Source organism: Panthera pardus, unplaced genomic scaffold (assembly GCF_024362965.1).
Source record: "Panthera pardus isolate Hobbes unplaced genomic scaffold, ASM2436296v1 HiC_scaffold_6, whole genome shotgun sequence".
Lineage (NCBI taxonomy): Eukaryota > Metazoa > Chordata > Mammalia > Carnivora > Felidae > Panthera > Panthera pardus.
Window position 1 is genome coordinate 73,104,027 of NW_026526991.1, and position 15,518 is coordinate 73,119,544.

General features: G+C 36.8%; 1 protein-coding gene across 5 annotated transcripts in view; it reads right to left on the reverse strand.

Moving 5' to 3' along the window:
* Window positions 1-15,518, reverse strand: part of CNTN1 (contactin 1) — a 363,960-nt gene that overhangs the window by 135,951 nt on the left and 212,491 nt on the right. For all 5 annotated transcript variants that reach the window (XM_019452463.2, XM_019452461.2, XM_053895743.1 and 2 more), the window contains 5 exons: window positions 14,236-14,335; window positions 13,898-14,079; window positions 8,189-8,313; window positions 7,387-7,504; window positions 1,140-1,290 (listed from right to left, as the gene is read on the reverse strand). In XM_019452463.2, coding sequence (XP_019308008.2) covers window positions 1,140-1,290; window positions 7,387-7,504; window positions 8,189-8,313; window positions 13,898-14,079; window positions 14,236-14,335 — 676 coding nt within the window. The remainder of the gene's footprint in view (window positions 1-1,139; window positions 1,291-7,386; window positions 7,505-8,188; window positions 8,314-13,897; window positions 14,080-14,235; window positions 14,336-15,518) is intronic.

Genomic DNA, 15,518 nt, shown 5'->3' on the forward strand with positions numbered 1-15,518 from the left:
CCCTAATAACAGAACTGTGTTGGCATATGTTCATTCCATGTCAATATGACCCAAGTTGAAGTTTCAGTTTGGAGATTATCAACATACTTTCAAAAGTTTACTTTAACCGTTCCAGGCTTCGGATACATCAAAATAGAGATAATAATACCCATCTTACCTACTTTTTAAATTATTATTGTGAAGAAGATCTGTCTTATGTGCTTTTGCTAGAATATTCTTTTTGAATGCAAAAAGTACATCTTTTTCTCCTTTATTTAAGTCTTTAACAGATTTGGTTACTCAAAGATGGGGTCCAAGCCCCCTAGCCTAGAAAACATTATTGATGAGCTGGATTACTATATCTTATCTCTTAAAACTCTTCTCCACTTTCTCCTAAGGGAAAACCTCAGAAACCTAAGAATTCTTAAATTCTTCACCATCCTATACTCTCTGCCTCAGGGCCTTTGTACATATTCCTTTCATTGCCTATAATATTTCTTTCTCCCCCATTTTCACATCCCATTTCCTATCCTGACTTTCTTTTCTCCATACTCAATATTACCTTATCTTCTTCTAGTACATTTATAGAAACCATTCAGTGTGGCTTTTAAATAAATATTATGAAGTCACATGCTTTATATTTTATCCTAAAGCTACCAAAACATTGGTAATCATTTACTTGTTAGGAAGGTGAGAAATTCCAATTTATTTTAAAAGATGGGAAGGGGTGATTTATTCTTTGAAATGTACCTCTATATTTTTTCTACTGAAATATTTAATGGGCTAACTTCATAAAACTAAACCAAATATAAATGGATACAGAAGTCCTTGTTACGGGAAAAGTAAGTCAGAGACCCTATTTTATTTCCCATTGTTCATTTTTTCCCCCCTGAGGACTTGGGCAATTTACCAAAAATCCCTGAGTCTCAATTTTCTAAATTTCTTATAAATTACAGAAGCCTAAAAATTGAACCTTGATTATCACAGATAATAAGAGTGAAGGGTAAGTATTTCTTACTTTTGTTTATCTTAGAATTACAGTGCCTCCTGCAGAGGAAAGTTAGAACAACCAACATTTACATAAGTCCTCTTTAAAGTCCTCTTTAAATGAACTTGGCCAAATAGTTCATTGCAATTGGATTTCTAGTTTCCGAACTGACCTGCTGCTATTGACGAGCCACTCTGTCCCTTTACTCCATGAGAATTTTGGCTTGGGTGCTGCTTTAGGTTTGCATTCAATTATGACCCTTCCTCCCTTAGCAGCTAAGATCTTTTTCTTCATAGGATTCATTTCAAAAGTTGGAGCCAAAGCTAAAAGGAAACAAATGATTATTTTTCTCTTTCACTAAAAAGGGAAAATAAAACATTTCTTCTATAGCATCTTTTATTCTTTTGATTAATAATCAACAGAAAACATTAATCCCACCAAATATTATCAGATATGACCATAAATATTTCATACCTAGTATTCATACATTTTTTTACTTAGTAACTTAACTGAGGTATATTTTACTTATAAAATTCACCCATTTTAAATGTATAAATCTTGCTGTTAACAGAATTAATTATTATGATTTTAGTCACAATCAATTGCTATATACATATTTACCTTGAAGGTAACATCCAATTTAATTATTTTGACTTAATTGCACAAAGGAAGTTAGGTGGAAGACTGGAGTTATATTGAGCATCATTATGAATATCGACATACGGTCATAATTAATACCCTCAACCATACTTTGAATGACCTATCTCCAGTGTACAAATGAGAGAACTGATATCTATTAAGATTATATAATTTGCCAAAGATGCCATAGGCAGTATCAGGTAGGATTCACAATTGAATCTTTTTCCTACTGATTTGCCAGCATCCTCTTTTAATTAAACAATATGATTCCCCCTTCAGTATGCAAACATTTCTTGAGCACCAACTGTGTGCGGACACTCTGATGCCAAAATGAACATATGTCTGCCTTCAGACCTACCTGCAAACATCCATGGGAGTGATGGATGCAATTAATTGAAGGGTACATGATCCACCTATAGTTTCTCCTTATGTCAAAGTACAGAGCTTACGAAAAACAGGATACAGAGCCTCTTAAATGGTTACTTCAGTGATGACGTGCTCTATTTTTCTTTAGGTCTCCCACATCTGGCTCATTTCTCAATTTCCTTGTATTCTAGCAGAATTCTTGGCGGAGGGGGCATCCATTTATTTCTATACATCCAGTCTCTGTATGTAACTGTGTCCATTCTGTAGGCTTTTCCAGGCCCAAGTATATCTTTGTCCAGATATTAGCTTGTCATCTGCTAGTCCTGTGACTCTCAAATTCTATTTGTACATCAAAATAATGTGATGATCTTGGTAAAATGTTGATTAAGTAGGCCTGGTGTGGACCTGAGATTCAGCACTTCTAACAAGCTCTCAGGTGTTGTTATTGCTGTTGCTGCTCTGTGGGACACACTTTTATAGCAAGGATTTAGTTTATCCCATTGTTCTTTTGGTCTGAGTTTTTATAACTGACAATAAACAAATAAGTAACCAACCAACTTGTGTTGTACACCTAACTCCGTGTGTAGAATTTTGTACAGGCTTAATAAATATTCTGGGTGACATATTGCTTGTCAAATAGGAAAGAAAGTTTAATGGAATTATATTTTAAAAATCTAAATTCATTTAGAAAATTAGAATTTTTCCTGAGTCTGAGTTTTAATGAAAAAAGTTGATTTCATATAGTTCTTTAAATGACTTCATACTTATCCAGTATTTGAATTTATAGTGAAAGAATCCAAACTATGTTCCTACATATTTTAGAAGTGGGAAAATGAGGGAATATTTGTCCCCAAACTAAGAAGATATGCATTTTTTTTTCTATCATTCTTTATTGTGTCTATTAAAAAGAATAGTATCTGGTGTAGAATAAGTTCCCAAAAAATATTTGGTGGGTGAATAAATGAATTACCTAGATAGCAAAGGAATATATCTAGAGAGAAGCATTGTTTCTAAAGCTAATAAACAAAAATTGATTCAAACAAATACAAAGATGCCCAGAAACATTACTATAAGGCTGAAAACACTCAAGCAGTTTGTTTAATAAAAGCCATTAAAATACTGATAAATTTTGTGCTCGAATATGGAGAGATCTTTCATCCTGAGCTGTTGAATTTTCTTATTATTTTGTAACATAGCACAATAAATAAATTTTAACAAAAAATAAAAAGCTAACATTTGGAAAAACATTCAAAGTCACCTCATATCTCGTATAAGAGTCAAAACAATTTTATTGTATTTCATAATAAAGTAATATGGTATGAAGCCTGAGCCTGAATGTTTGTTTGATACCCAAATAAAGTAGATTAAATATATCAGCAAAGAATTTTTACCTTGGAGGGAATAAATGGAATATGATCTTCAGCATTATAACAAGAGACAGGGAAAATTGAAATTAAGAAGGCCTCAACTCTTCTTAAAGTTAGTTTTTCATATTCTTTCATATTTTTTAGTGTTAATTTATAGTGATAGCAATTTTTTAAAATTTTTTAAATATTTATTTATTTTTGAGAGAGACAGAGACAGAATGCGAGTCGTTAGGGGCAGAGAGAGAGGGAGACACAGAATCCGAAGCAGGCTCCAGGTTCCGAGCCGTCAGCACAGAGCCTGACGCGGGGCTTGAACCCACAGAGCTATGAGATCATGACCTGAGCCAAAGTCAGACACCCAACCGACTGAGCCACCCAGGAGCCCCTGATAGCAATATTTTAAAGAATTTCCCTTTGGTGTAGCAATAATAAAATAGGCCACACTTTATAGTCACTGCTTTATCTTTTTGGTAATCAGTTGTAGAAGACAAAGCCTGGCTTCATCTAGATTCATTACTTATAACATGACTAAAGCTGATGACAGCTAATTAAAATAAAATGAAAAGGACATATTACAGTAAGGCCTTAATTAAAGTAGTTGTAATGAAAGTAAGGAGAATGTGAGATTTATGGGGTAACATTGAGAAATTTAGTAGATGTGATAGAAAGAAAAGATGTAATGAATTATGCCATTCTATAGAACAGAATTTTTCAGGATAAGGTGAGTGAGAAATAAGGATTATAGCTTCAGACATGCTAAGTCTGGGTTATCTGTGAGGTTACCAGATGAACATTCCTATTAGGAAGCTTTATATTGAGCTAAGGATAAAAACCTGAGCCAGTGATATAAAGAATCAATGATAGTTAATGGAAGAAGAAGAAATTATCAAGGATTTCTAAAAATTTGAAAATAATAATTTGGGAATAATAATATAGAATATGACAAAAAAGTGGGTTACAGAATAGAATGAAACCATAAGAATGGAATCTGAGAGCAAGATTTCTAACTGAGCAGAGGAAGGGGTAAAGAGGAAAAAATAAAAATGATCAAGAAGAAATAATCTGGGAGGTATGAAAGCATGGAGTCTCCAAAGCCAAAGAAGCAGAGAATTCAAGAATAAAACATGATTAAAAGGAGAGGCAGCATGAAAGATATGAACATACATATGCACATGGAGAAGAGATATCTGTTCATATCAAGTACAGGGTAAGTGAAAAGAAATGAATATAGGGCAGAGGTAAAGGGATTACAGGCATACCTCAGAGATATTCCAGGTTAGGTTCCAGACCACCCCAATAAAGCAAAAATCACAAGTGAGTCACATGAATTTTTTGCTTTCCCAATACATATAACAGTTATATTTACACTATATTATAGCCTATTCGCTGTGCAAATGGCGTTATGTCTGAAAATAAACAACGTACATACCTTAATTTAAAAATACTTTATTGCTAAAAAATGCTAACCATCATATGAGTTTTCAGCAAGTCATAGTCTTTTTGCTAGTGGAGGGTCTGGCCTCCATGTTGATGGCTGCTGACTGATCAGGGTAATGGTTGCTGAGGGTTGGCGGTGGGGGGGCATCTGTGGAAATTTCTGAAAAAAGACAACAATGAGGCTTGCCCCATCGATTGACTCTTCCTCTCATGAAAGATTTCTCTGTGGTATGTGATGCCATTTGACAGCATTTTACTCACCACTGAACTTCTTTCAAAATGGGAGCCAATCCTCTCAAACCTAGCCATGCTTTATCAGCCAAGTTGATGTAATATTCTCAATCCTTTGTTGTCATTTCAACAATCTTCACAGCATCTTCACCAGGAGTATATTCCACCTCAAGAAACTACTTTATTTGCTCATCCATAAGAAGCAACTCTTCATCTGCTCAAGATTTATCATGAGATTAGAAGAATTCAGTGAAATCCTCAGGCTCCACTTCTAATTCTAGTTCTCTTTCCAGTTCCACCACATCTACAGCTCCTTCCTCCACTGAAGTCTTGAACCTCACAAAGTCATCCCTGAGGGTTAGAATCAACTTCTTCCCATCTCCTGCCCACGTTGATCATATTTTGCATCTTCCCATGAATCATGAAAGTTCTTAATGGTATCCAGAATAGTGAATCCCTTTCAGAGATTTTTCAATTTGCTTTGCCAAGAGACATCCGAGAAATCACCATCTGTGACACCTAGAGCCTTATGAAATGCAGTTCTTAAATAATAAAATTTGAAAGTCGAAATTGCTCCTTGATTCAAGGGCCTCAGAATGGATGTTGTGATAGCAGGCATGAAAACAACATTAATCTCATGTACATCTCCATCAGAGTTCTTGGGTGACCAGGTGTGTTGTCAAGGAGCAGTAGTATTTTGAAAGAAATTTTTTTTTCTGATAAGTAGTTCTCAACAGAGGGCTTAAAATATTCAGTAAACCATGTTGTCAACAGATGTGCTGTCATCCAGTCTTTGTTGTTCCCTTTACAGAGCACAGACAGATTAGATTTAGCATAATTCTTAAGGGCTGTAGGATTCTCAGAACGGCAAATGTGCATTGGCTTCAACTGAAAGTCACCAGCCACATTAGTCCCCAACAAAAGTGTCAGCTGTGAAGCCATTTCCTCTCTTCTCTACTCTAAACCTCATGAACCAACCTGAGCTAGTTTTAAACCTTTCTTCTGCAGCTTCCTCCCCTCTTTCAGTCTTCACAGAATTGAAGAGAGTAAGAGCCTTGCTCTGGATTAGGCTCTGGCTTAAGTGAATAATGTGGCTGATCTGATCTTCTATTCAGACCACTAAAACTTTCTTCAAATCAGCAATAAGGCTGTTTTGTTCTCCTATCATTCATGTGCCCACTAGACCTGCACTTCTAATCATAAGAACTTTTCCTCTGTGTGCACAACTTGGCTAACTGGTTAGCACAAGAAACCTAGCCTTCAGCCTATTTCAGCTTTTGACATTCCTTCCTCATTAAGCTTAATCATTTCTAGCTTTTGTGTGAAAGTAAGAGATGTCTGACTCTTCCTTTCATTTGAACACCCAGAAGCCATTGTAGGCTTATTGACTGGCCTAATTTCAATATTGCTGTGTCTCAGAGAATAGGGAGGCTCGAGGTGAAGGAATGTGGGCAGTCAGAACACACACATGTACTGATTAGGTTTGCTCTCGTATATGGCCTGGTTCATGGTGCCTGAAAACAGTTTCAATAGTAATATCAAAGACCACTGACTACAGATTAACATACCAAATATAATAATAATGAAAAAGTTTTAAATATTGTGAAATTACCAAAATGTAATACAGAGACATGAAGTAAGCCAATGCTGTTGGAAATATGCCTGCTCGCTGCAGGATTGCAATAAACCTTCGATTGGTAAAAACACAGTATCTGTGAAATGCAATGAAACGAGACGAGGTATGCCTGTTTTAGAGAGGAGAGATACTCACGCCTCTGGATGAAGAACATGAAGGGGAAAATGTAGTAAAGATTTACATACTTTTGAATGTGGATAGGAAATTGATATATTTTATTTCAAAGGGTTTCAATTGTTATGGCAGAGTAAGAAAGCAATACCAAAGAAGGAGTCAGGGTGGAGCAAAGAGCTTGAGGAATGTCCTGAGGATTTTAAATATCAATTGTAGGATATGAGATCCAAAGACTGCTATAACTAGCAAGTGCTGAAGATCCATCTGAGACTGGGTCACATGCATTGTGGAAGCATCAATCACCACAATGTGATTTTCAGGAAGTATTTAACAGCCCAGACATAGGAGAGAATAAGACTTGTAAAAACTGGCGTGTGTAAAGTTTGCTTTACCTGTAAATCATTTTTTTAAATTATTGTACTCCATGCTGCCTCTAACTTATTTACTGTTCTCCAGTGAAAGAAGGGAAATAAAACAACAATATCATCCTGTTCCAAACCACATTTTGAAAGTTGTCACCTTTAGTGATCCAACATACAATCAAATATGATCTGCAGAAACCCTTATGATCATTGTTTAATGTGGCGCTTTCTTGCTGAATGTTATCAGAAACTAGAAATGATACTGACCCAAGATCTTCAACTCCGCATTTGCATATATGGCTCCATGTGTGTTTTCAGCTATGCACTGGTACATGCCAGCATTTTCAAAAGTCACATCATACAGTCTCAACTCCCCTTTATGATACTGAAAAGAAGACAAAGCAAAATACATTTCCTTGATAAACTTTAACAGAAATGCTTTTATTTAGGTCTGGGCTGGTTTGCCTTTTCATTCAGGTACAATATTTTGCCCCCACTGTTAACTAAGCCAGATACGGTAGGGTTTAAAACCCACTTACCATGCCCAGTGGCTCTTGTTCTATTCATCCTACAGAGCTGGGAGTCCACTTTTTCCCTCTTGGCCCAGCTGGGAGATTACAGAGGGAAGGTACAGAAGGGCCCCACTGCTGCTACTTGTCCCCAGGGCTAAAGGTAGAACCTTCCCTCTTACCTCTGTTTCTGTGGGGTCAGGGAAATAGTGGCCAAAAAAAAGAGGACAATATCAGGTAGTAGAGAAGGAAAAGTAGGAAGAAGGGCAAAATATGGAACAAAGGGCAAAATAAGGAGAGAGAGGAAGAGAGAGAGAAGGTAGACATAAGATTGCAGAAACGTTGTTTTAAACTGAAAGAAGATAATTTATTGTTCACTTCCTTGTTTGCCTTTTTTAGAAGACTTACTTATTTATTTATTTATTTATTTATTTAATTATTTAATTTTAGGGCCAAGATACCCTTACTCTATTGATTCTCTTGCTAAATTTATCTGAGGACCACTGGAAATGGTGCCTGAGTATGGACTCAAGAACCGCAAAACGCTTGAACATACATACCGCGTATCCATTTTTCAGCCATCGGATTGTAGGGATGGGCTTCCCTGTGGCCACACAAGGCCAATAGAGGTCACTGCCTATATCCACCTCTGTGTCGTTGATATGTTCTACCCACTCAGGAAACGCTGAAAGTTAAAGAACATTGTAAGTGTCAGACTCAAATCTCAACACTCAAAATAATCTCAAGAATGCAAACGTCACATTTGGTTGATCTTCTTCTGGAGAATACATCAGATATTATATGTGCCATAAAACCAGTGTTAGAGCCATTGAAATTGCATCCCCATAGGTCTTCAGGTAAATTTTATCCTACATTGTTATAACATGAAGTAACTATAATCAATTCATAATTATTTTCCTATATGTGAACCATGTGTTGTTAGAAAGCTAATTCATGAGTAACACTACAGTAATTTACCTTTTCTTATAACTTAAATCTTTCAAAATGACAATTAAAGTTTTAAAAAATTATGTCTTGGAGCAACTGGGTTGCTCACTTGGTTAAGCATCTGCCTTCTGCTCAGGTCATGATCCCACGGTTTGTGAGTTCAAGCTCCATATCAGGTTCTGGGCTGACAGCTCAGAGCTCGGAGCCTGGTACCTGCTTCAGATTCTGTGTCTTTCTCTCTCTCTGCCCCTCCCCTGCTCACACTCTGTCTCGCTCTCTCTCTCTCTCAAAAATGAATAAATATTAAAAAATTAAAAATTTCTCTCCTGCAGGAGGGGGGATGAGCTAAATGGGTAAGGGGCATTAAGGAATCTACTCCTGAAATCATGGTTGCACTATATGCTAATTTGGATGTAAATTAAAAAATAAAATTAAAAAAAATTCTCACCTGTAACATTTTTAAAAAATTATGTTTTGGGGCACTTGGGTAGCTCAGTTGGTCAAGTGTCCAACTTTGGCTCAGGTCATGATCTCGTTGTCTGTGAGTTCAAGCCCCACATCAGGCTCTGTGCTGACAGCTCAGAGCCTGGGGCCTGCTTCAGATTCTGTGTCTCCCTCTCTCTCTGCCCCTCCCCTGCTCACTCTCTTTTTCTCAAAAATAAATAAACATTAAATTTTTTTTTAAATTATGGCTTCATTGAGTACGACACTAAGTATTTTCTTTTGGAATAAAGAATCAAAATTTTTTCCACGTCCTCAGGTGTCCTCCTTTTGATGTACCTTTCACCTAGTGGCCACTGTCACATTTTACTGTAGGATTAGAAAAAATGCCTTGATCACATAATTACTCTTTCAATATTAGAAACCACATACAAGAGCTATAATTGGTGAAATCCATGCTTTAGTGAAATTAATTTCAGCTTCATCATTTCATCTGATCTGGTAGCTAAAGAAAACTGCTAAGTATTTGCCATACCACAAGTAAATATTTCTAGAGAGCAAGCAAATGGACACTATGACATTTTTTTGAGTATTTAAGTTAAATAGTTTCAATAAATGTACGTAGGGGTGCCTGGGTGGCTCAGTCGGTTAAGCCTCTGACTTTGGCTCAGGTCATGATCTCACGGTTTGTGAATTCAAGCCCCACATTGGACTCTCTGTTGTCAGGACACAGCCTGCTTCAGATTTTGTGTTCCCTTCTCTGTCTGCCACCCCCCACTTGTGCTCCCTCTTTCTCTCTCATAAATAAATAAATAAATAAATAAATAAATAAATAAATAAATAAATAACTGTAGGTAAATTAATTGATATAAAATAAAGGAGGTAGGAATAGAGAATTAATTGTGAGTGGAGGAGAGTATTTTATTTTCTTTAAAAAAGAAAACTTTGATATATTAATTTTATGACAAAATAATATACATGTCTTATAGAAAGTATTTAATACATATAAATAATAGAGTATAAAACATTTTTATGATCTCACTAGATATAATCCCATCAAGATTATGTGCGTGTGTGTATTTATAACACAATAATCTGATTAGTATATTTTCACTTATCATTACATTTTGGTAACATATGTAGACAGTTATAAAAATTAAATATTGATAAGAATGTTAATTGAGAGAGGTTTTATTTTTTAGACAATCTTGGCAATACATAAAACAGGAATATGAGCACCTTTCATGCCTTGGACTCTAACACACAAGATATCACATTAAAAAATACAATAAGAATAAATAATGGAATCAGCTTGACTATGATTTAATTTTGTAAACTGGTTGTTTGATTACACCAAAAGATAAAAACTGAGTGTTTCATTAGTAAAGGAACAATAATAGTTCCCTTAATAAGATTCCCTTACAAATATCTGCTGTCACCTTGATTCTTCTAAAGAATTAGACATTATATAGTTTAGAACTCTACTCGGCTAAGAACCTGGATCGTAGTTTTCTTAGTACACTGAATAAAAACAGATCTATAAGCACTAGAAACCTGGTAGAATGCCAGCTTTATTTAAAAAATATAATGTAAGACTCTAACCAGAATTTTTCTCTCTTCTGGAGGTCACCTATGTATACTTGATATGTATCAAGTGAATTTTGTTGGGGTACTGAATATACAAGTCTAGGGTTCCAAGAAAGTATCTGGGTCAGAATTTTCAGGTGCTAGAGCCTAATTAAAGCCATGATCATAGATGAAATCACCAAGGTTGTGAGGAAATAGAGAAGATTTTCAGAGACAAACCCTGCTTGCTCCCATGTTTGAAGGGCATATGGATTGAGGAGGAGAATGCAAGTGGTGCATAAGGATGTTAGCAAAGTATGGATCCCAGATGCGAAGCACAGAGAGCGGACAGTGGAGGACAGCACAGTCAGCAGGGGCGTCTGTTGCTGCTGGATCAGGTAAGACACAGCTGCGAAGTGGCCATTTGCTTCAGCAACATGACGTCATTGGTGATCAAGACAAGATTCCAGCAGGGAGGTAGGTATGAGACTCAAACAAGAGTGAATTTTAAAAAGAAGAAAAATTGACCACAGCATATTTAGAAAGTATAGCCAAATCTGTCAGGGAGACAAGAAGAAGGGGAATGGAGCAGCAGCCAGAGTTAAAAATATTTTAAAGAAGTAGGAAACAAGACCACTATACACTGATGAGAATGATCCATTGAAAAAAATGATTACTTTCGCCGGAGAGGGAATTGCTGGAACAACAGCCTTAAGGAAGTAGGAGAGTACAATCAAGCACAGAGTAGAGGTGTCGGCCTCAGATAGCAGCTGAATCCATAGCAATGAGATATGGGTAAAGGTATTGGATAGATGTGGGGTGGGAGCCTGTGGAAGTTCTAACTTGACCTTTCATTTTCTCAGTGAAAGAAGAAGCCAAGTTATCAGCTGAGAGTAAGGTTGAAGGAGGAGGTGTTAGGGTTTGAAGTAAACTGTGAAGGCATGAGTAGGTCATCTAAGGGACTGCAAGAGTAAGTGGGCCTGTGGAAGTAAAATATAATTGCCAGGCAGCACCAAGGGCCCACTTGAAGTTAATGATGAATAATTTAAAATGCTCTAATAAGTATGGTGATGTTTATCTCAAGTCATATTCTAGCTCCTGGTTCAGGCACTGTAGGCAAAAACCTCGATTTTTCCGGGGTTGGCCTTTTACAAATGTAGTAAGACAAAACAGAAGGTGGTGAGTGCATTGTGGAGGAGTGCAGGGGAACAGTTATGAATGATCACAGGTTTAGGGAAGAGGTGGGTAGAGGTTAGATGAAGTGAAAGAATGTTAAACCGTGGCTAGATTAATTGGTTACAGTTCCTGGTAGAGTCCAAGGGTATTAGAGAGACTGAACTAGAAAGATAGGAGATAGTGGTTTGAAAGAAATGTGTGAAATTGAGATTATAAAGGGATTGTAATTTGGAGGGGGCATCTGGATGGCTCAGTTACTTAGGTGTCTAACTCTTGATTTTGGCTCAGGTCATGATCTCACAGTTGACCATGAGATTAAGCCCCGTATCGGGTCCATGCTGAATGTATAGCCTGCTTGGGATTCTCTCTCTCTCTCCCTCTCTGTACCCACACCCCTATCTAAAAATAAATAAACATTAAAAAAATAAAGGGATTGTACTTTTTGGTAACATTGAGGTCTGAAGTGTGGCCATGGGAACGGATCATTAGGGAAGAGGAGTTCAATAGAACTGAGAGGCCAAACTACTAAAGATAATCATAGTCTAAGTTGATTTTGATGTCACTAAGAATGTAAAGAGTAGTGTTCTGGTTTGTAAGAGCTGCCAAGAGCAAAATCCTTAGAGAAATGAGGGGGTTTGTCCTGACAGATAGTTAACTGGACATTTAAAGGAAAAGAGATGGAATAAGAAGAGCAGGTATACTGCAAGCCAAAGGGAATGAGAGCTGTGAAAGAAAATTAGCCACTGCCTGAGAGGATTACAGGGGAAGCAGTGTCTTTAAGGGAGAACCATGTTTTCGTTAAGTGAGAAGTTCAGAGTAGAAGTTATAGAGAAGTTGAGAATATAGGGGATTGCGATGATAGCAGCCTGTGTGTTGTAGAAAGTATGGTACAAAGGTTTCAGAAGTTAGGGATGGGGATGAGATGGAGACTGAGAAGGACATGTGCAGAGCTGTGTAGGTGTTAAGTTCAGATGATAAGGGAGGCCTGGAGTGCGTGGCTTTCTGTGCCAAATGGAATTAACAGGGTAAAGGCAAAAAGAGCCTAATCCTGGTGAATTCTATGGGATGGTGGTGGTGAGACTTCATGTGTTAAGTCATTGGAGGCACTTACTTCATCCCTGTATAGACAGAGGCCTGGGTCTGGGTAGGAGCCACAATGCCCCTTCCCCATTCTGATATCACAGTTTGGTTCTCACATGTGTATGGAGGCATATGTTCGTTTGCTTGTGTATACTGGTATAAATGTAGAGGTTTGTATATAGTATGAAAACAGTATGAATCCTGGACAGAGGACAGAGAGAGTATTTCTCTTATCTAGTTCCACTTGTTCCTGTCATAGTGTGTGTCTCTGAGTAGACACTCAATGGATGCTTATCCTTTAAATGAATGGGCTTACTGAAACCTTAGATGTTTGCTTAGTTGTGATCTTTAAGTTTTATATTGTACAATAATACAGAAATGATTTCAGCCTGAAAAGTTTCAAGTGGTCCCTGAAACACAACATTCTATCCCCCTAAATGTAAGTGTGTGTGTGTGTGCGTGTGTGTGTCTGAATCAAACACTTGACCAAGAAAACTGCTTCAAAAAAATTTTTTTTTCCTCTTTTGGAAAAAGGAGGTTCTCAAACTGTGGCTCCTGGTCTGGTAGCATTAGCATCATTTAGGAACTTGTTAGAAATACAGATTCATGGGCCCTAAATAGAACTTTCTAACTCAGAAACTCTGGGAACCAGCAATCTGTGTTTTAACAAGCCCTCCAGGTGATTTTGAAGCATACTTGAGTTTGCAAGTCAGTGGCTTAGCCTGAGTCATAATGCATAGTTTCTTCTACAAATAAAAAGGTATTGGGGAAAAAAAAAGAACAAGGAAGGGAGTCAACAAGTTACATCAATTGTATTTTCAGAAAATTATCAAGAACACTACTATGAATCCATTGGTGTTAGTATGATGCTAATAGAAGTTTATAACTTTTTTAAGCCATATTTGTGACTTCATTAGATGGATAAATATTTCACCTTTTTTGCATAATATAAGATACATCACTGTTTTTAAACTATTATATACTAGCTTTTCAAGTATGGAAATGGCTATAAATAAGATACTGATGCAATTTACAGAAAATTAAAATAACATGTCTACCTTGAACATAAATTCTTGCCTGGTGTTTATCCTTTCCTCTATTGTTCTCAGCCTCACATTCATATGTGCCTTCATCTTCTAGCTGAATATTGAAGATCTTGAGGACAGCCCCAGAGGTGCTGATCTCAGCAGTACTTGGCATTGGTTCTAGGACCTTCCGCCATCGGATATCAGGAACGGGACTTTAAATAGGAGATAACAAAAGCTAAGGGTCCACAACATTTCAAAGTAAATTACTTTGTTTCTCTATAGCTAAACACTTACATCATTTATTTCCTAAATGGTACAAAAATTAATATATTTCTATATATGTTAATAAAAAATATAAGTATACTTACTTGCCAAGCGCAAAACACTCTAATGTCACATTTTGGCCCATCAATGCATAAATGTCCTTGAACTGAACTACGATATCAGCAGGATATGGTTTTGTTGTTCCTAATATCAAGAAAAATACAAATATCCACTAATTATTAGGCAGAATGAAAAGAGTTTTTTTTTCAATATTGTAATTTTGATAGAATTACTTCAGTATGGAAGACATTTCTCAAGTACTGGGAACTATCTGACCATATCACAATGCATAGACGTATTTGTTTATGCATAGTATGTATATAGCATAAATTTCATCTAGCATTTCCAATCATATTGACTCATTCTCAAGCTGTGTAACTAATTTTACTCAATTCACTAAAAAAATTTTTCAAGGGGCGCCTGGGTGGCTCAGTCAGTTAAGTGGCCGACTTCGGCTCAGGTCATGATCTCGCGGTCCGTGAGTTCAAGCCCCGTATTGGGTTCTGTGCTGACAGCTCAGAGCCTGGAGCCTGTTTCGGATTCTGTGTCTCCCTCTCTCTGACCCACCCCTGTTCATGCTCTGTCTCTCCCAGTCTCAAAAATAAATATAAAAAAAATTTTTTTAAGAAGTCTTAAAGAGCATCAAAAATGTGTAAACACTGTGCCAGGCACTAAATGAGACTCAGGAAGGAAGAGAAAGGACAAGGGACATGAGGGAGAAGGGTAGAAGGAAGAGAGAAGAGTGTAAAAGAAAGAGGCCAGGCGACAAAAGAGGAGGAAAAGAAGAAAGACATGCATATGGCAAAAGGGAAATAAGTTGAAAAGAGGGAAGGAGAGAGGGAACGAAGAAAAGTGTTTATTCAGACAACACTGTGCTTATCAATATAGTTACCTTATTGAATGTATTGAGCACATCTATACTGAGAGATGCTTTATTCCCTCAATCTTACAGTCACAGAAACAGGCTCAGAAAGGCAAAATGCATGGTTTAAGATTATAGTATGAATGGTACTTTGCACTTCATTGATACTAGAGAGACAAATAGATACACAATGACTGAAAATACAAGTCAAAACAAAAATAAGTGGTCTGAAAGGGTGGCAGCTAAGGAGGATGGTTGATTATGCAGGGCCTATGGGAATTTCAGGCAAGAAGAGTATTTGAATTCACTAGACCAGTTCGGGTTGAGGAAACAACATATTAAAACAAAGTTTCAGGAGTATGCAGGGAATTTTTTTTTTTTAAGTGTAGGAATTCACAAAATATACGTGTTGAAGATGAGCTTGAATCTATTATCTAGAAGGCTTGAAACTGTGACATTAAACAT